The 22510-nt window shown below is 34.3% G+C and overlaps 3 protein-coding genes across 3 annotated transcripts; 1 reads left to right on the top strand and 2 right to left on the bottom strand.

The window, feature by feature from the left end:
- Positions 1-104: 104 nt before the first annotated feature.
- Positions 105-1380, bottom strand: LOC125200911 (uncharacterized). Its single transcript, XM_048098738.2, has 2 exons — positions 781-1380; positions 105-477 (listed from the first exon to the last, which is right to left on the bottom strand). Exons 1-2 carry the CDS (start codon positions 1294-1296, stop codon positions 268-270), a joined length of 726 nt encoding a protein of 241 aa, XP_047954695.1. The 5' UTR covers positions 1297-1380; the 3' UTR covers positions 105-267.
- Positions 1381-12763: 11383 nt separating this feature from the next.
- On the top strand, positions 12764-14684 carry LOC125200654 (AAA-ATPase At3g50940-like). Its single transcript, XM_048098358.2, has 2 exons — positions 12764-13968; positions 14059-14684. Exons 1-2 carry the CDS (start codon positions 12889-12891, stop codon positions 14563-14565), a joined length of 1587 nt encoding a protein of 528 aa, XP_047954315.1. The 5' UTR covers positions 12764-12888; the 3' UTR covers positions 14566-14684.
- A 3937-nt stretch (positions 14685-18621) lies between these two features.
- On the bottom strand, positions 18622-21463 carry LOC125218022 (protein HYPER-SENSITIVITY-RELATED 4-like). Its single transcript, XM_048119618.2, has 2 exons — positions 20382-21463; positions 18622-19429 (listed from the first exon to the last, which is right to left on the bottom strand). Exons 1-2 carry the CDS (start codon positions 21411-21413, stop codon positions 19031-19033), a joined length of 1431 nt encoding a protein of 476 aa, XP_047975575.1. The 5' UTR covers positions 21414-21463; the 3' UTR covers positions 18622-19030.
- Positions 21464-22510: the final 1047 nt, after the last annotated feature.

The following is a 22510-nucleotide window of genomic DNA, read 5'->3' as shown; positions in this document are numbered from 1 at the left end:
CCAACTCAAAATTAGTGCCGAACTCTTGATGTTTCCTTTTGGATTAGGAATCAATTATAGTTGTAACTTGCAAGAACTTGCAATTAGATTAAAGTAGAAAGGGATTTGGAAAGTAAAAGGTGATAATACTCCAGTATATATGTCACACAAAAGAAGACTTGTCCAAATAGAAATTACACACACAGAGGCCACTCCTCGAGAAATGGCTTATTATGGCTACTACGCATACACTGCATTATTCATGTATATATATATGTATATATATGTTCAATGGTGGCCGGGAAGCTTCTCCTTGATCTTGTCCATGATTCCCTTCTTCTCATGATGCTCTTGCTCGTACCCCACTCCAGTGGTGCCTGTTCCAGTGCCGGTTGTGCCGTAGCCATGCTGCTGCTCCGTGGTCTTGCCGCCAGGAAGCTTCTCCTTGATCTTCTCCTTAATCCCCTTCTTCCTTCTCCCACCTTGCCCATCATCCTCCTGCACACGCAAACGAATCCTAATTTACTCAACTTAATTTCCTCAGTTGCAAATATTTAAAGAACTTAATAAAACTTTTGTTAGGGAAAAAGCCTCGGTTCCAATTAAATAGAAAGTGGTGAATGATGAATAAGAAGAGAAATAAAGTACTTTAGAAAATATTTTTACTAAATATAAAAATGACTTAATTATATTAAAAAAAAATTAACTTCTCAGAATAAAAAATACATATATATTGACTCAAATAATTTTTTAAAATTGGAAAAAAAAAAAGATGGGGAGTTGAAAAAGCTATGATCATACCGAGCTACTGGAGCTGTCGGAGCGGCGGTGGTGGGCGCCGCCTGTGGCCATACCAGTACCAAGGCCTGCACCACCATGAGTGGGATAAGCTCCGGTGGTCCCCGGAGCTCCTACACCGTGAGTGCCAAAAGCCCCAGTGGTGCCGGTGGCGCCGTACTGATCAGTCTTATACGCTCCGGTGGTGCCCGTGGTACCATGAGTCATCCCTCCACCTGTGCCAGTGGTCCCATGAGTCAGCCCTACGCCGGTTCCGTGAGTGCCGTACTGTCCGCCAGTGCCGGTGCCATGGGTAATCCCACCGCCGTGAGTGCCGTACTCTCCGGCAGTAGTTCCATAGCCAGTGTGAGTGCCGTACTCACCGGCGGTGGTTCCATGGCCGGTGTGAGTGCCGTACTCTCCGGCGGTGGCTCCGTAAGGGTCAGTGCCTCCGCCGGGGCGTTGGACGGGGTTGCCGTACTCGTCAGTGTGGCGGATGGGGTTGCCGTACTCGTCGGTCTGCCTTCCGTATTGCGCCATCTTTCCTCTTTGAATTGAAACTTGATTGGATTTATGTTAGTAAACACAGTAGAGCTTGTGTTTGTAGCAATGGTGAAATGAGGGAATGAAGGGCATAAATATATATAGAGAAGAAGGATATGGTCGGAGAGAGAGGTGTTGAATGAGAGAGAGAGACACGTAGGTTGGTTTAAGTGAGTTGTTCTTCGGAGAGGAGCTTTTCGACATGTGTCGCATTTCCGCGTAGCAGCGGTTGCGGATAAGCACACACATTTTTTTTATTTTTGTAAACCTAATCCTCTTCCTTGTGTTTTTAACTTCGCTTTTATGACAAAAAACATCATTCATGCAAATGATAAGCATCGCAATCAAGTAACAACGAAGAAAAAGCACCATTCTACATTTTATTTTATCCAAAATTATTATCGTACATTTACCTAACAATATTTTTAAATAATTTTAATCGAACGCATTTACATGTTTAACAAGATAAACTGAAACAGAAAACGAGATATTTTTTATAAGACAAGACAGTATCATTTAGGAGTAGAGCGAACACAATTCATACTCCGTATGAGATCAAAAAGTGTTTTTTTCTAAAAGACTAATTTAACCTTAAGTCCTTATATACATAAATAAGTCTTGTAACCTTTTTTTTCGTACAAATAAAAAATTATGACACACTCGTTATAAAATGCATACTCTCTCTCTGCTCTATTTAAAATATCCATCTTTTTCGTCCTATATAATAAATCCATTTTTATATTTAAAAATAAATTTATCTTCTTATTTTATTCATTGTCTCATTTAATAAATCCATTTTTTATATTTAAAAATAAATTCAGTCTTTTTTTTATTTATTAAAACACTGAACTAACTTTTATCACTCTATTATTAATTTTTTCTAAAATTTCGTATCATTCAAAATGGTGGACTCTTAGTGAAACGGATGTAGTATCTTTTGATTAAAGATTGAAAACTAGTGTCATTTAATGAATGTTTTGAGATAAACTAAATTTGCATTTATTATTACAAAAATCGGTGACTAAGCATAGAGTTGTTTCATTAGAAATGAGATTAGGATGAGTAGCAGGAAAGCAACAAGTGATAGTAGTAGGCAAGGATTAGGTATTCAGTTAGCAGATTTCCTTGTCGGTGATACGATAAGTGATTGAATTTTAATTATGAAACAAATAAAGGTGAATATAGAGATTTACATGTGTCACCGACTTTGACTGAGTATTATCATAGGCCCATACGTCCAGGCCCAAGTGTCATCACCTCCGGCCTTGTAGATTTGCGTGGCCCTACTACTCCTATATTTTTAATTTTTGAGACTTACATATGAAGATATCATCCTTCAGTTTTACTATATGCACTAATATTACATTCATTAAAGCTGGATCTCTGAGTCTATCATCATTTTTTCTGCAATTCAGTTTACTGATAGACTTTCATCCACCAATACAACAAATACATTATACAAACATGCAAAATAAAGTAGATAAATTACCTGCGCTTTTGATTTCATATAAAGACCAATCTTGTCACATTTTGTGCATAAAGCAACAGATGTTGAATTCAAAAATATGCATAAACATAGATGGAACACACAAGTATAGGATTTTGCATATTCCGCAACTAGCTTCTCTATTACACCTCCAAATGTCTAACAAAAATGTCCAAACCAATTGTCAGCAACTTCTATCGAGTTAGCTGAATGCATTTCCTTCTCAAACTTCTGCAACATAATTGGACCATCAATAAAGTAAGTTCTATTTTAACAAATATCGGTATCTTATAGTTTAATAGTTATAGTTATGAATTGAAAGGTCTGCAGCTCCACAACCATTAAGTACTCTCTCCGTTCACTCCTAGCTTAGTGACTTGAGTCACTTTTTCAAAAGTATTTAGAAAATTTATACTAATAAATAATTAAAATAGAGAAAAAATAAAATAAAATAAAATAAATAACGTGGCAAACGAGAAATATTATGTAGGTATACAACTTTTTGAAATGGCCCTTTGGTATGTGGACCTACACATCAAATAGCCAAAATAAAATTTCATGGCTATCAAGACATAATTTTACACAAGGTAAGAACTAAGAAGCATATAGTTGAATAATTGAATGTTTATATGGATAAACAGATGCTGAAAATGAAGCAGCACATTCCGAAATTGAGGGTAAATTTTTTTAATAAACCTAATCAACAAATAAAGAAATGAAAGAACTGCATAAGCATAGGGAAAACGAATCTACGCCGGAGATTCTTTTTCAACTTAAACGAGCAATTTTTTCACTAGAAATGCGATACAAGAGATTCTAGCTTCTTTCAATCTGAAATCCAAAGCAGAGATTTTTGCTTGAGGTGTCTGCACTTAGCTGAGGGCTTCGTGTTTGCTTTGGATAGGAAAACTGCCAGAATCTGGTTGGGGAATTTGGCGGGTATTACATTTTTTCACAATTGGGCTTAGCGGCCCATTTGATATTGGCCCATAACTATCTTAATTTTTCAAAAGAAATGAGAATTAGTATAAATTAACAATTTTGAGAGATCATATCTAAACGAATTACATGGTATTTTTGTTAACTTTATAATAAAATGAGTCTAACTTCTTTTTTCTAAAATGAACAAAAGTACTTACGCCACCTTATTAATTTGGGCATGTTATAACTCTAGAAAGGATCTAGATATTGGTATTTCCTACGTGCACAAGAAATAGACAAGTTTTACTATTTTGATCATCTATTAGAATTAGATCAATTTCTAAACATGAAAAATTTTAAACATTTAAATACTGTTCCATCTGTCCTACAATAGAAGTCATATTTTGTGTGGACACGAGTTTTAAAAAATATAAATAATAGTGGATTAATAAAGTTAGTGGAATATGTGGTCTAATTTTTTTTTAGTGAGACCTACTTACTATTAGTAACTCTTTTTTGGAACGGACCGAAATGACAAAATATTACTCTAATTGTGAGACGGAGGGAGTACTATTAATTTGGAATCCACAATCAACTAACACTACCTTTCTCTTACTTTACTTTATTCTCTCTTATTTTACCAATTTCACATTAAAACTCGTGCCATATACAACTGTCTATTTTTGGTAGACAAGAGAGTAGATTTTTATCCACTTAAATGTCTAAAAATAGATCTTTGCTCAACCTCCCAAACTGGGGCTCCTTTTAGCTTGATTTGTTTCGATATTTAAAATACTCTAAGTTCATTAATCAAATTTGCTGATAGCTCGAGACAATTAATTTATTTTCTAAGAGTATTAGAGTTCTGAAACCGTTATTTAATAAGTAAAATAATATTCCCTCCATCCATAAAAAATAGAACACAATCATTTATGGAAAGTTTTCAACAAATAATAACCCTACATATCATTCCACTAACATTATTCTCTCTTATTTTTTTCTCTTTTCTCCTATTTTACCAATTCTACATTAAAACTTATAGCATACACCAATTGCTCTATTTTTTATGGACGGATGAAGTATCCAACTAGATAGGTTTTTATACTATAAAACTTACCGAGAGCCTCTCTTTATGGACAATGTCATCTCCGGCATAACAAGGCATGAGTAGGGTTATGGAAGACCACACGGAAGATGATCACATTGGTGGGGGTACTTGTCTCTTCTCTCGCTCATTGCTTGGTGTTTGTCTCGGCTTCATAGCTGTTAGGTGATGATCCTGATGGCTAGTTGCGTGATTTGTTCAGCTAGTTCTGTTTTATGTTTCTCTGGGTTTGAGCTTTTGTTTCCTTCTTCTTCTTGGGTTCTCTTAGCTCTTGTTTTGTAGATGTTGTTACTTTGCTCTTCTTCTTGTTGTGGTTGGTCTGTTTTCATTATGTTGTTATTCTGCACTCTACCTCACCAATACTTGGTGGTTTGAGATTTTTGAATTATAAAAAAAAAACATGAGTATACAAAATAAAATTACTAGCTCTTCTCCTATTCAAGTCACTTTTACGGTTTTACCCAATATGTTGTGATGGTTGGGTTAAAAAAAGCTATGTTAGAAATTCAAAGTAGTGCGAGATCTAATAATGTATGTTGAATGTTACTTTTATAGATATAAAAATAAATAATCACTAAGATCTCGTACTTGGATTTAAATAAAACAGTAGTATTTATCTCTTCGTGATCCATTCAGCGTTAAAATGCACTTTAATATTTTTAGTCACTAAAAATAGGAAGTGACTTTAGATCGACATTACGAACTTTTTTTTCACGATAGATTAATTAAATTTAGTTGTCACGCGGCATTCATAGTCGTTTGATATTGCGATCCTAATATTGATATTTGAACTTAGTTATTCAATAAGATGCAAATTAAATTCAAAATCAAATTTTAAATTTTCATTTGATTCTACATGAATATTCAGATTTCATATATTTTGCTCACCTTTAATTTGGCGTGTTCAAATAAAGCCTAGTCGAGCACTTTGATACCTATAACTCCACCAAACCACAAACATGTCTTGATCACTTGTCCTAATCTCACAATTACACATCCTCGAAGACGATGAAGGACAAGTAATATGTACTTTAGCTTGCTATAAAGACGGCAATAGAAATGCAGCCTTGGACCCCTATCTAAAGAGACCCCTTTTGCTATCTTGGATTAAGTGAAATTCCCCATATCCATCATATGCTTTGAAAGATAAAAATGTGCATTTCCTTTTTTACAAAAGACCCCCCATTGGCTTATCAATCTTTTTTGGCAAAAGAAGTGAATCAGATAATGGGACTGTCCCTCACTACTGTTTATAGTAATAAAAGTAATAGAAAAAGTAATCCACAAAATCATTGATTGATGATTCTAATTGCACAAAACTTTACTACACTCCAAATCCCAATTTTGGACCACAATGTTTAACTAGGTGGCGTAGGACAAGTGTCTCCCTCACATTGCAGCTTACAGACCACAAAGATCCAACGGCCCAGAGTCATCCAGCACACCTATTGTCTAAAGTCAATTTTTACTCTTTTCAGAAAATTTCTTAGCTTTCCTTGAATGGATTTATGTTGCTTGAACTTGTCATCTAAAGGTTGAGGAAAAGAGGGAAATTGCTGGCTGTATTTTCCACACACAAGTTTGTTAAAATAATGGAGGACAAAAAATAAAACCTTGTGCTCAATTTTATTGTTTCTTTTGAGAATTGCCAACATTGGAATTTCGATTAGGACATACATAAGCACTCCCCATGAATCAATCTTTATCAAACATGCACTTGCGCGTGTAACTTTGGTCCATGTCCTTTTATTGATGCTATTTGTTTTTTCATGCCCTTTTTTTGAAGCAAATATTTAAGTGGCACCCTTGCTTTCCAATGTAATAGCATTCGTTATATAATCCAATTAAATACTCTCTACGTCCACGAAAAATAGTCGCATTTTACAATTTTGGGATATCCATAAAAAATAATCCATTTCTAAAAATAGAAATTTTCTCTCTCATACTTTACCCATCTTTTCTCCTCTCTTCCATACTTTACTTACTTTTTCTCCATATCTTATTTTACTATTTTTTTCTTTCACCTCTCTTACTTTATCGATTTCTGATTAAAACTTGTATCGTCCACGAATTGAACTATTTTTTGTGAAATGAGGGTGTATGTTGTTTCAATTTTTTACTTTTAGGACTTTTTTTGTGTGTATGATGTTGTTTGTGGAATAGCATTCCGTCTTCTTCTTTTTCTCTTCTATCTCTTGGTCATTTTTAGGTGATTGGGGGCTGAAAATCTGATTAGCATCGTACCCTAGCTCCCATTTATAATTAAGCTTAAAATGGAAAGTTTCCTGTAATGGTCGGCTTGTACTCGACCGAGTAGCCATTTAGGTTGAAATTGCCTTTGTCGTGTAGAGATCTCTAGATTTGGATGTTCGGCATGGACTTGGCCGAGTGGCGTCACACGCCAAATATGACACGGCCAGGTAGGATCTTCTGCATCAACTAGGGTCGACATGACTCGGTTGAGCGGCTTTAGATGCCAAATGTGACTCAATCGAGTAGGATCTTCTGGATTGATGTGCATTGGCAAGATTCGGCCAGTGAGTTTAATGGTTGAAATCAACTCAGCCGAGTAAAATGTTCTGAATTGGCGGAGATAGAAAGAAAAAGTAACTATAGGAGTATTATTAGGGGAGAATGGAGTCCACTTTATTAAAGAGAAAGAAGTTATCAAAAATAGAAGAAGATATAGTTTTATGGGACATCCCAAAATAGAAACTTATTTATGGGACGGAGGAAGTATTATAAATGAAATCACTCTTTGTCCATCTACTTTAATTATTAGTTTAATTTCCTCATTAATGCTTTCAATTTTAAATGCGCATTTGCATTTTATTTGATAACAAAAAAAATAAAAAATAAAAATCAAATGAAGTACTCCTATTAAAAAAAGAGACATGAGGACATGTGTATGTGACTATGTGGTAGGAAGAGTGGTATGACGCAGAAATTGAGAAGAATAATTATGTGGAAGTGGCTAGCGGTATGATGAGAGGTAGCCGTTGTGAATGATCTTACCACATTCGGCATCCCCCACTTTGCATAAACCTCCTCTCTCAATATTCCCAGTTTAATAAACATGATGAAATGTCATTCCAATTTCCAATTTATTTGGTTAGCGGTATGATGAGAGTCGAATTGGATTAATAGAGTCTAGTGGGGTGTTAATGAATGACTAAGACATCTTATATCTTCGTATCAAAAAAAAAAAAAAATCTTATATCCCAGTTCTTTTTTTTATTTCCTTTTTTCTTGTGTTTAGTTTGTTTTTGCTAATGTTATGTTTAAATATTTAGGTTAAGAATTGATCATTTCTTAATTATGATTTATAATATTTTTAATTGGGTTAGTTTCCCATAAAGTTAATAATTCTAGTTTGTCCCGACTTTTAAAATTTGAATGATAAATCACAAAATATCAAAAATTTCTTAATTATCCCATGATAACTTTTTTAGAGACAAATTTGATAATGAACTAGTGCATGCGCGTAAAAGTTTTGGTATTTTCAATGAATAGTGGCGTAAATATGTATTAATGTGACGACGTGGATGATTAAATGAGATAATTTTGAGCTTAAAAAATTAAAAATAATAGCAAAATGTGATCCAATAGGACAATAATTTTTTTTACACGATTTGTCATTCAAATTTTGAAATAAACTAGAATTTATTCAAACTTTATGATTTTATATGGACAATTAATCATTTTCAGTTTTTAATTTAAGTTAGTAGCATTGACTACTGACTAGTTTGGTTTATTATAATATAGTACTATACTTACTATTACTAAATTTGTGTATAGAGGATAGTAGGTCAAATATAATTGTAATGTATGTTTTCGGACACTATTCAATGAATCTAGTTTCATGGAAGAGTGCCCTTCAGCTTGAATGCAAGTTCGGGAGAAAATGCATTGAAGATTCATATATGATTTCAAATTCATATTTCATGATTTTCCCATTTTCCTTTTGCTACGTAATTTCAGTGAAATGTGAAGATATTTCATATCAAATGATAATGTTAAGCTGTGTGTACTCATTTGGCATCCAAACCTTGGAAGTTTTGTCTCAAACTTGTTGCCGAGGGAGTTTATCATCGTGTGAGCAGTCGAGGGTCGCAAAAGAGCACTCATTGATTACAACAGACAAGTTGAAAAATCACACATCCTTAGATGAACAATACAAATATTAATTTTTTGAGTATCAATCTTTTATGATGTTGAAACATTCGCTTTTATTCACATGCACAAAACTAACATATTAATTATCATTTTGAATGAACTGTCTTGATTTGAAGATGGTGTTGATCACTACTATAATGGGACAATTTTGCTCGACTCTTGAAAGTTTACACTTTTGTTGCAAGATATTGTTCTAATTCAATGATTTTATAGGATAAAATCGAGTAAACACCCACAGTAATGGAACAAAATGGAGTAAACCAATAGTTTTGAAAATTACACCTCATATATCATCATCGCGTAGATAATCGATATGTAATTAAGCTTTCACATCGATATTTCAATTGCCAAATTTTTTTTGTGATATTTTATTTCCCAAAATAAAGTAATGAATACTAAATGGTAATTATCTAGACTAGACATTTTCAAATACTGCCCCAAATGATGAAATAAAATCAGTCATTTTAATTCCATGATTGTAGATCGATTTAAAAAAAAAACACCCGCAAATAATTAATTGCAAAATATCTTCATATCGATTATTAGTACTTAATATCAATATAGTACTTAATGATTTAATCTGAATGAATATCACCTCCAACTTTTTTGTTAAATCTTTCAAATCGAGACCTAATTTGAGGGACCAAATTAACATTTAGCCTAAAAAATCTTGATCTCATAAAGCTCATCCAAATAGTGGAGCACTAACAATTAAATTGAGTTTGGCTATCATCACAATCAAATCAACATGAAGGCAAATTTAGAAAAATTTGAAGCATGAAAAAATAGGGAAAATCTTATAGATTTTGTGGTTTGAACTTTCGTCACAACATCAACTTCTTTTACTTTTTGACTTGTTATCCACTTTCCTTTTTTTATAAGTTCATGAGTGAGTTAGTGAAAAGTTTCACTAATTAAACCACATTTCCACCAATTATAGTAGTATGATATTAGGTCGTTCCACCTTATAACAGTGTGCTCAAGTTATTGTATTCATCCATTCCACTAGAATGGGATTATTCCTTTATTAAAAGAGGAAATATTTTTTTTGTCCGTCAATTTTACTAAACTATTAGTTTAAAATATTATATTAAAATATTAAAACTGGGAATGTATTATTATAGTAATTTCGCAATTGTGGTAACATTGTCAAAATTAAAACTAATGTGGCGATATCAACTATAAGGTTACAAAATAAAATGATGTATTTTGGACAAAACAACGTGGTTTTATTTGGTACATCAATTTTTTTTTGCCATATAATTTTGATTGTGACTATCTTGCGACGATTGTGAAAAATTGAGAATTATGGTTTTATGTTCTGATTTTAAAAATTATGGAGTGTAAAATTGATCGAAAGCAAAAGATGCAATAAATTTTTTAGATTTTGATTTTATAAATGACAATCATCCCTATATTTTTCGTTGAACGAATCATAACTGTCGAAACAAAGGTCTTTTCTGAAAAATATTTAGTGCACTTTAAATAAAGACTACCAAAAAAAATAAAATTGATCAAACTTATTATTATTATTATTATTATTATTATTATTATTATTATTATTATTATTATTATTATTATTATTATTATTATTATTATTATTATTTGGCGCTGCGAACTAACTTAACGTGTTACTACTGTTAAAGAAAGGAACTACGTACATTCGTGTAACATTCGTATTTATTTTAATATGTATATCCTCCGTCCTAAGAAAAATGATCCTTTTTTTAAAGGAGTAAGATTAATTTTATATGTTAAATAGAAAGAATAAAGTAAAAGATGAGGAATAAAGTAGAAATAAATGTGTTTCTATTTTTAATAATGAGTAATCTTAGTTGGAATAAATTAAATGGAAAAGTGAGGACGGATGGGGACTAAATTCAAGTCGTGAGACATGAGGATAAGGAATTGATCTCTTTCCATTTCACCAACTTAATGACTTATCAACAATCCACTTAGATTCGGGAATTTGGTTCTTTTCTCTTAATCTCCGTCAGATTAATAAATAGAGGAGTATAATGTTAGATATGAAATTTTCACTAATTGTTGGATTAACTTTGTTTTAGTGCAATGAATAATATAGTACTACTATTATTTTTGTCCCACGTTTTATGTCATTTCTCTTTATAATTAAAGAACAATACATATAATTTCTTTATATTATTTCTTTTCAATTTTATTCTCTCTTTTTTCTTCTTCATTCATTCTCCTATTTTAATTATTTGCTTTTCATTTAACCATTAAAAATCATTTTCTTAAATTTTATGTTCAAAATAAGCTACTAGTAGTATTTAATTACGTTGAATGAAGAAGTAGTAATAATTTCTACTACTACTTCAGTCCATAAAAGATAGACTAGTTTAATCATTTTGAATCATCAACTAAAATTAAACCAACTTTTAAATATGAAAGTTTTAAATATTAAATTACTATTAATAATATGAATTTCACATTCCACAATTCCACACTAACAGTACATCTTTATTATTTTTACTTTCTTTCTCTTACTTTATTAATTACATATTAAAATTCACATCATACATAATTTATTTATTTTTAATGGATGGAGTTAGTTTTACGGCTACAATAGTTCGTACACACATACTCGGTTGATTGTTTTACTTGAAATGATTTACCAACTAATCGATTATATTTGATGAGCTTAAACCATTTTAGGCCAAACATTCATAAAGTGGAAAATGACTTGAGAAGAATTTTCCGCGTGTCTCACAATGAATTTCCACATGACACAAATCTAATTGAATGACATCCAAGTCATACAAAAATGATTAAAAATTGACATTTAAAAACCATCAAACTCTCAGAAGATTCCCTCCTCCCTTCACATGAATTGATAGAGACTTTTTTTTCTCATACAAAGTGATCACTTTGAAATATACTCCCTCCATTCCTAAAAAACATGAATTTTTTGAGTTTGACACGAATTTTAATATAAAATTGATAAAATAAGATAGAGATAGAGATAAAAAGTAACTAAAGTATTGTTAGTGGAAAATGAGTTCCACCTTATTAGAAAAAAAAAACTTTTTAAAATTAGAAAGTACATAAAAAATATTTTTATGGGACGAACTTAAAAGGAAAAGGTGTGTATTCTTGTAGGACAGAGATAATATAATATTTTAATTAGATGAAATTATTAATTATTTCCTCTCTTTTCTATCAGGTGTTACACGTTGAATTGATAAGAGCTTTACAAAGAAAAAGTAGATGTAGAAAAGTACGGAATGTGAATTCTTCATACTTTTATATAATAATTTAATATTATAACAAAATATGAATGAAGTAGTTAGTGAAATATATAATCTATTAATCAAAATAGTAAAATGAGCAAATTGATAAGAGACATGTTCTGTTTAAGACACTTTCCCCATACCTGATACTACTAGTTTCATTTTTAAAGTTTTAGTATATCTCACAAATGTAGTTAACCTTTACTTTTAATAAAAAAAAATTCTTATTAGGTGGACTTCTTTCTTCATTAACAACACTTTGGACAAATTTTTCCTTCTAACTCTTTTATTTTAATAATTTTACATTAAAATTTGTGTTATTCTCAAATTCATTATACGTAGGAGACAAAGATTGCACTATTTTCTTGAATATACGTTATTTGTGTAGAATATAAGAATGCGGATATTTATGGAAATATGGAATCGGAAAAAAGAGAAAGCCGCAAGGTAAACAATAGAAATATTTAGACGATAAGCGTGATAGCCAAGCCCAGTTTATATCCCCTACATTAATCAGCTCTATCTAAGAATACTCTCATTAGTTTCTAACAAATTACACACTTCCACGTGTCAAAGCAACACGGGTTTGACACCCCAACATCTCCTTCCCCTCCAAGCTTTGCTAACAAACTCATGTTTATATAAATCTCATGGAAAGAAACCCAATATTCGCAGCAGAGAAACCTCAATTCGACAAAAAAATGAATCCTCTCTGGGAAATGAAGTCGATGGCGGGGAACGTCTTCTCCGCCTACGCCTCGGTGGCGACGTCGGTGATGCTGCTCCGATCCCTCGCAAACGACATCGTTCCGGAGCCGGTGAAGTCCTTCTTCTACGAGGCGTTCAGTCGTTTCTTCAAACACCTGGTGGACAGACTCCTCGGGAGGAAGCCGTCGCAGATGACGATGGTGGTGGACGAGCAGACCGGCATCGCGCGCAACCAAATCTACGACGCCGCCGAGGTCTACCTCCGCACGCGGATCAACCCCGACGCCGAGCGCCTCAAGGTCAACAAATCGCCTAAGCAGAAGAGCATCACGCTCAGCATGGTCAAGGACCAGGCCGTCGAGGACGAATTCCACGGCGTCGATCTCCAATGGCAGTTCGTCCTCGTCGAGGCGGACGGCCAGAAAGGCGATTTCCAGCCGGAGAAGCGCTGGTTCGAGCTCACTTTTGAGAAATCGAAGAAGAATGTCGTTGTGGATGAGTATCTCCCCTTTGTTCTCGCCAAGGCGCAGGAAATTAGGGACGACGACAGGGAGGTGAAGCTATTTACTCGCGATTGCCCCTTCGATGACGACGACGACGGCTGGAACGGCGGCGGCGGATATTGGGGATGCGTTAACCTAGATCATCCGGCGACGTTTGAGAAGCTGGCGATGGATCCAATTTTGAAGCAATCGGTGATGGATGATTTGGATAGGTTTGTGAGGAGGAAGGATTATTATAAGAAAGTCGGAAAAGCGTGGAAAAGGGGATACCTCTTGTACGGACCGCCGGGAACTGGGAAATCGAGCTTGGTCGCCGCCATGGCTAATTATTTGAAGTTCAATGTTTATGATTTGGAGCTCAGCAATCTCTACTCCAATTCCGAATTGAGGCGAATGCTGCTCTGCACCAATAGCCGCTCAATCATCGTGATCGAGGACATCGATTGCAGCGTGCAGTTCCACGATAGGGACGGGGACAAGGAAGGGGAGGCCGACAGCAACGAACAGTCCAACACGAAGGTGGATTTTGAAATACGAAACTCGAAATGACTTAAAATGTGTGAGCTTATTATGTTCTGTTTGATTGATTTAAAATATTGGGTCTTGCAGTTGACGTTGTCGGGGCTATTGAATTTTATAGATGGATTGTGGTCGACATGTGGAGACGAGAGGATAATCATCTTCACGACCAACCACAGGGAGAAACTGGACCCGGCCTTGTTGAGGCCGGGCAGAATGGATATGCATATCCACATGGGGTACTGCACGCCAGCGGGATTTGATGTGTTGGCACTCAATTATTTGGATATCAATGATCACCCGGTGTATTTCCCGGTGATCAAAGAAATGATTGAACAATTCGAGATCACTCCGGCCGAGATTGCCGAGCACTTGATGAGGAGCGAGGATGTCGAGCTTGCTCTTCAAGGAGTGGTTGATTTGCTCAAGGAGAAGAAGGCAAAACAAGAAGAGTTAAATATGGTGGAGAGTGATGCTAAGGAAATGAAATTAGGTAAAAATGTGGTTAAGAGTGGTAAGGAGAAGGGGAAAAAAGGGAATTTCTGGAAATCTGTGATCAAATTTCCGAGACAACAAGGGAAAGAAAATAACAAGTGAAAACTTGATGATGATATAAAAATTAGTATCCCATTTTCAATCATTCATTTCTACTCGAAGAAAATTATGTACATTCTGAAAGCCACGGCCAATTAATGAGTTTGAGGATATTTATGTTATATACTTTGCGTATCTCTGAGTTAATAGTGTGACAAACATATAAATAATTTTGTTCACGTGATGGACCCAAAAAATAGTAGGGTGTATTTTTGAACCAAACATATGGTCCACTTAGCAAATAAGCTATCAAATTTGTTTGTTTATTTTTGAATCATTTTTTCGAGTTAATATTGTTGTTGTAAATAGAAAGGGCAGAAAAGACAAAGGAGGTGGTGCGGTGTATTTTAGAATTTTAATCACTGTATTTTAAAATTTTAATTAAATTATTTATGTTTTATAGTTAAAATATGTAATAGATAAAAATGAAGAAAAAATTACTAAATCATAAGATTTGATTGTGTAAAATTACAAGATTATTTCAGTTCGAAGGTAATTAATTTGATGAAGGTGTGACGACCAAAATTTCATTATTATTTTATTTGCTTATGATTTCACTGATAATACGACTAGGGTATGATGTTGTATTTACGTAGGCAAGCGAATGAAAAGGTACTTTAATTGAAACAAAGATCCAAAATTTGTGATGGCGTCGCGTCAATCACACATTTTCAAGTGTTGTTATCTTTATTCTAGCAATTAAATGAAAGAAGCTTTACTTTAGATTATGGTATCCAACAAGGAAAGTAAAACTATTTGACAAAAAAAGGCAGATCATATTATTTCTTAATCAGGTTTACGTGTCTTTCTAGCGGGACAACATGAAAATGACGGCATCTAATCTAATGTCCTAATCATATTATAATGCCAATTAAATCTGGAGTGAATTGCCTCATTAATTCTTAACATTTTGGGTCGTGACTCTACATACCTCTATCAAAATAGCCCTAGAAGATTTTAACACTTCATATAATCACGAATGATGTTTTTTCGGATGAAAACATCCTCAGGTCCTATAAGGACATTTTTATCGCTTCATTATATTGCTGACATATAATTTCTGGCGCCCCATTTCTATCAGTAACTTCTTATGTCATTTCCTAATGAGTTCTAGTGCTTCATACATAATTAAAATTTTGTCATTATTTACACATTTTTTTTTATAATATGCAGATTTATCATTATCTGCATCAATTAATATGAAAATAATAAAATGAGACTATTTTTTTCTTATAAAACTCATTTCTAGTATTTTTTTCGTGTTTCTATTTTCTCTAATTTTTTCTTTGTCTTTTACCTTGATTTATGAATCAATTTTATTTATTATGAAAATATCCTAATTTTACGGTATTAATTTATAAATTTACATTCTCTTAATTTCAAATACTATTATTAAAAATAAAAAAAAGTTCTCAAAGGACAAAATAGCTAATATCGCATGCTTGAATATTTTCAAGATATTACTCATGTTTCAAATTTTAAAGATTGAATGTTCATATGATGTTAAAAATTTCAGTTGAGCTAAATTAAAATTTCCAATAAAATATCAATCATAAAAATCGTCTTAAAGTTAGACTTAGAGTAATAAATTAGTTCGATGATATATGATGAAATAATATTTTAAATGTTAGCGTTTTCAAAAAAATAATTACTGTATCTTTTAATTAAGTGTGAAATATTTTTTACCCTGCATACTCCCTCCATCCCACTCTAATTAAACCATTTTCCTTTTTGGGTGTCCTACTCTAAATAACACATTTCCAAAAAAAAAAACACCACTCTCTCTACTTTTTCCTATATCTTACATTATTCTATTCACTTAACTTACAAAACAACACTGTATAAAATTTCGTGCCGGAATAGAAATGCTCCACTTAGAGTGGGTCAGAGGGAGTATTATTGATTCAGATTTTATTGCATAAATAACTTTACTTTCCATATTTTTTGTTGTTTCTCAATGAATTTCCTATATGATATAAGTTACCATTAACTAGAAATAAAGGGATATGAGAAGTTTTTTTTGTGTGTGCAAATAATGACAAAACTTTAATTATGTAGTATGATTGTAAGTACCAGAACTTATTAGGAAATCACATAATAAGTTTGTGACAGAAATGTGACAGAATTCATATATCAGCGAATTTAGGGATTGTCAAAAGTTCCCTTCAAGTTATTTGGGTTTTTTCATGCGAAAAGTGGCTAAAAAACATTACATTCATGATTATACTAAATGTTAGGGTCCTCTTCACTATTTTTTTTATTAGGGGTATATGGTGCCATCCCAAAATATTAGTAGGAACCAACGAGGCAGTTTACTTTAGTACTGCGTTCATTTGTTTGGTTTCTTTGTTAGTACTTTAGAGTTTTGGGTTGGTTTGTTTTAGTTGGAAATTGGAATATTCTTTCGCCGAAATCCTCTGGTTTGAGCCGATGATGATACATTCACAAGATCTGGTCAGATTTCTTTCCAAGTAATTTGTGTATTTGAAATGTCTTTTCTTTAGTATCTTTGATTTACTTATCTTTCTGCAAAAAATTGGTGTGTTTCAGGCTATTATAAATTTGTTTTTGTAGGATTCCGTTGTTATTTGTCGCAAAAATTAGTGTGTTAGGGTTTCATTTTTTTTCGTTTCATTCCTCAAATTTCCCTACTATAGATAAAATGATGACATCTTTATTAAGTTTAACTAAAACAAAATTGAAACATTTTTTTATGGGACGGATGGGGATTAATTTAGGATTTAATATCATATCCATTGAAAATTAGGTAAAATCAGAAAGTAAGGCTATAATTAAATTTACTTTATGATAATATATGTTTATTGGCTGAAATATAAGAACAAAAAATAATGTGAATCTTCATAGGGAGATTCATAGTTGGGTTTCTACAACTCAAATTGATATAAAAAGGATAGGAGTTATCGCACAAAAAGTTATAGAGTACTACTAAATTTAAATCGATGGAAAAAAAGAGATAAAAAATGTGTATTAAGTAGAAATTCTGTTTAGGACCAATGGACATTTTCCTAAAAGAAATTAGATATTCCATCCATCCACGAAAATGGTCAAATTTTGCTAGGTGGATAGTCCAAAAAAAATAATTTTATTTCTTAAAACTAAAAATTTTCTCTATCATACTTTATCATTTTTTCTCTTCTTTCCCACACTTTATTTTTTCTTAATATCTCTCTTATTTTACCTATTTTTTTTCTCATTCTCTCTTACTATTTTACTCCCTCCGTCCCATAAAAGATGTCACGCTTGTGGGACGGCACGAAATTTTAAGAGGTTTTATTTTGTGTGTTAAATGAAGAGAGAAAATATTACTCCATGTTCATGTGAGAGTGAACTTTTTCTAAAAATGGAAATGTGCCCTCTTTTGTGGGAACAAATTAAAAAGGAAAGTGTGATATCTTTTATTGGATGAAGGGAGTTCTAAGTACTGAGTATTTTATATGAACACAGAGAGTACCTATATTGACTCCACAAATCTAGCTATAGTATCTTACATGCATAATTAATTCGACAATTGAATAAGCAACCTTGATAAATATGTTATTCCACAAAGAACTTTTAACATTATCAAAGGAGTTATCTTGATGCCAAAGAGTATTGGTTATGGATCAGACAAGAAAACTCGCCATTATCTTCCTAATGGATTCAAGAAGTTTCTCATGATGCACACAATGTCCCAGATAAGAAAGGAAATTGTTTAGCGTGCTGCTTAGTTGGAAGGGGTGGACTTTTTTTGATCGGACAACCCGTATACTATTGGATCAGTCATTTTTTTCGATTCCCCAAATATACTACTGGGTCAGTTAATTTTAGCCCACACTCGGTTACCCGCTCTGATACCATGATAGAAATTTATGGGTTCTATCCTAAAATTAATTGGGAAAAGGAGTAGCCATGAGATTTATATACTAGTTTTAGTTTTTCTCTTGACACGATGTATGATAGTTATATGTTATTTTCAAGTTTCAATTGCAACACTGGATGAAACATCATTTAAGCACATATTTCTTTTTTTGATTAAAATTAGTGTTCGTTTCATAAGCATAAAAAAAACATCATCAAAATTCTATATTGATCACTATTTTAAATCCTCTATAAAAAAATCAGAAGAGCAGTTAACTACAGGGTGGCCAGTTGTCATAGTAAAAAATTTAATTTATGAAGATTAAGTCAATAGCCGCGACAAAATAATGAAAGATGATTTATCACAATTTCACAACCCACCAAAAGTCAACGAAATAGTCACCTCTATCATTGAATATTACTAATTGATATTCCTTGGAACTCATCCCAAACTAATTCAAATTTTGAACATCAAGTCCATCCCAACATGCAAAACAGAGAAATAGATTTCTGAGTTGCAATTATGTTTTGGATGAGTTGCAAAGTGCTATACATGATTCCATTATATATATATATATATATATATATATATATATTAGTAAAATGTTGTCTACACCTCCTCTTGCTGCTGAGCTGATTCGGCTTCCACTTCCTCGTTTTGTCTCGTCTTCTCGTGCAGGAAATCAACCAGGCCCTGCAGAGCATCATGAGGCTCATCATCCTTGAGCAGCTGCTCGGCTACTTCAGCCGGGGTTGCTCTAGCATTTGGCAACAAATCTTCGATCTCTTCAAACATAGGGTGATCCTTAATGTCAAGATAGTTAGAGGCCAGCAGCTTGAATCCACAAGGGGTGCAGTATGACATGTTGATGTGCACGTCCATCCGGCCTGGTCGCAGCAGGGCTGGGTCGAGCCTCTCGATGTAGTTTGTTGTGAAGATTATGATTCTCTCGTCCCCACAGCTCGACCACAAGCCATCCACAAAGTTGAGCAAACCAGAAAGTGTCACCTGTTTCATATTTTGAATGCTAACATCAGATTCTTGAACATGTCTCAATCTGAATCTACCTTTTCCATCAATTTTCAAATCTTACTACCTCTGTCCCTAAAAATTTGATACATATTATCATTTTGGTCCGTCCCTGAAAATTTGATACACTTCATTTTTACCATTTTTGGTAGTGGACCCTATATTCCACTAACTCATTCCTACTCACATTTTATTATAAAACTAATACTTTAAAAGTAGGACCCACATCCCACCAACCTTTTCAACTCACTTTCCATTACATTTCTTAAAACTCGTGTCGGGTCAAAGTGTAGCAAATTTTGGGGGACGGAGGTAGTATCATTTACCTCTTCCTATTTTATCAACCACTAGAAAAGTTAATCAATAGGTGTTCACACTAATCCTTATTCAATGTTCGTTCACTCTACACATACATGCACATATACTCTAGATTAAGATAAAATTGCAAAACTAATTACAAAAAAATAGTCAAATTCTAGTTTGTCCCATATTTTTCAAAACTGAAATGATAAATCACCGAGATTTACAATTTCGCAATTAACCCATGTGGTGAAATTTTGCAATTCGATTAATTCCAGTACAGATTTCAGAATTCTTGTTCATCATTCATCCCTTCTTAGTTGGTGAAGAAAGTAAATACACAATTTCCCCCCTAATTTATTCACCTAAAATGACATCGTGACGTCATTATGTGCCACCACCGTTGTGTCCACTTAGAAAATTCTAGTTTCCACATGATCTAAATGACGTATGAGATAATTGCAAAATTCTGAAACTTAGTAATTTATCATTCTAGTTTCGAATAATTTAAGATAAACAAGAATTTGACTTTTATATGGCAATTTGCAATCAAAGGGTATCATAAATATTAAAAATCACAACCAATAAATGAAGCAATATAATGAAGTGATTGATGCAGGGGAAACCAAACCTTATTTTCTTCCCGCGCTTGGTAGTGCGGTGTGGAAACGGCGGCGGCCCTCGTAGCGAGCTTCTCTTTGAAATCAATGGTGCAATCGATGTCCTCCACCACCAAAATCGACTGATTGGCCGTCGTGAGCAGCAGCTTCTTCAAATCGGAGTTGCGCCGCAGCTCCGTCAGCTCCAAATCATACACATCGAATTTCAAGTAATTGGCGATCGCCGCAATCAAGCTCGATTTCCCCGTCCCCGGCGGCCCATACAGCAAGTACCCTCTCTTCCACGCCTTCCCCACCCTCCGATAGTACTCCCTCCGCCGCAGAAACCTCTCCAAATCCCCCAAAATCATCTCCTTCTGCCGGCTGTCCATCGCCAGCGTCTCGAACTTCGCCGGGTGGTCGAGCGTCACCGGATGCCACATATCGTTGAGGTGGTACAGGTTCTCGTAATCCACCGTGAAAATCTTGATCGTTTTCTTCTCCTGCTTCTTCAGTTTCGCCTCCTGCGTGATGAACGGGAGGTACGAATCCAGGGCTAATCCCCTGTTTTTCTTGTGGAATGTGAGCTCGAACGACCTCACCTCCGATCGGAGAGTCGAATTCATGTCTCGGGGGTTGTAGAAATTGTGGGAGGAGGTTTCGATTTTGCGGCAAATCCAGACCCATTTGAATTCGTGGCCGCGGAAGGAGTCGGTGATCTCCTCGCCGCGCTCCATGGTGATGTTGATGTGGTTCTCCCGCTCGGGCTTGCTGACCTTGAGGCGGCGGGTGTTGGGGGTGATTTTGGGGCCGAGGTAGGCGGCGGCGGCGGTGTAGAATTCGTTGGCGCCGAGGCCGTCGAACTCGTCGATGACGATGGTGAGGTGGCTGGAGAAGCGGGCGGCGAAGGAGCGGAGGCCGGAGAAGAGGTAGTCTTGGAATTCGCGGGGGATCAGGTCTTGGGCCACGCCGCGGACGACCATGATGCTGGCGGCGAGGGACCCCGCGGCGGAGAGGACGGTGGCGAGGTGGTTGGATTTGGAGTCCGAAGATGATGATGCCATTTTCGGATTTGGAAGGAGAAAGAGGAAAAATGGGTATTTTCTTGAAATTGATTTGAAGTGATTTGAGTTAAATAGAGATGACGATAGGTCAAGTGGGCCTACATTTTCAAATAGGCGGGAATCATGCGTCTAAATTCGAGACTTTTTATTCAAATACAATATCCATTTACATGTAACGTCAATAAATTTACACGCTTAGCGTATGCCAACAATTTTTCCCACAACATAATTAGAAAAATGTTACTCTCTCCGTCCCACTAAAGATGTCACACTTTCCTTTTTAGTTTGTCTAACAAAAGATGTCACATTTCTCTTTTAACACACAACATAATTAGAAAAAAGTTTCCTCTCACATAAATATAAAAGTTATATTTTCTCTCTCCATTTAACACACACAACAAAACCTCCTAAAATCCCGTACCGTCCCACAAGTGTGACATCTTTTGTGGGACGGAGGGAGTACTACAATTACTACTTTAGCCCCTTTAAAAGTTGTAGGTTTAATCAAAATTAAAACTTTTAAAAACAATTTGTCATATAAAATGACTGTTTATTTAATCAATTTGTCATATAAAATGATTGGTAGTGCATGCTAGGGCTCCAAGATTTAAATTTAAGCAAATTTAGAGAATATTTTAGCAATCTGCCATATAAAATGACTACAAGAGCATACATGGCCCCAAAATAAGGGGCAGCAGTCAGCACTATTGTAACGTAGCCAATAAAAATGTGTACCCCAAACTTAGAAACTTTCCCACCAACACCCATTCACAATTAATGGTCTAATAGTATTTCTCATTAAGATGGTGGAAGGAGTCAGAAGAACGTAGTCACCAAGGAAGATTTTTTAAGGTTAGACTGATCAAAGTTGGAATTTTCGGACTTTGCATGTCATCGGCAATTCCTTCGAAGTTTCTTGGAAATTTTATATTGGCCCACTAAATCATTTCTGCAAACAAAAGTCACAAATTGGTCGGCAATTATACCTGCCTTAATAATAATAATGGAGTAGTAATTAACCATCCCTTAGAGGCATAGGGAAATTTTTTAGAAAAAAATGAAAGTCAAACTCATTCATGCTAAAAATAAGATGTGAT

The sequence above is a fragment of the Salvia hispanica genome, chromosome 2 (assembly GCF_029641045.1).
Source record: "Salvia hispanica isolate PSC_SH4W2 chromosome 2, Shi_PSC_v1, whole genome shotgun sequence".
NCBI classification, from domain to species: domain Eukaryota; kingdom Viridiplantae; phylum Streptophyta; class Magnoliopsida; order Lamiales; family Lamiaceae; genus Salvia; species Salvia hispanica.
The sequence above is the reverse complement of the archived record's forward strand: the minus strand, read 5'-3'. Positions and strand labels throughout refer to the sequence as shown.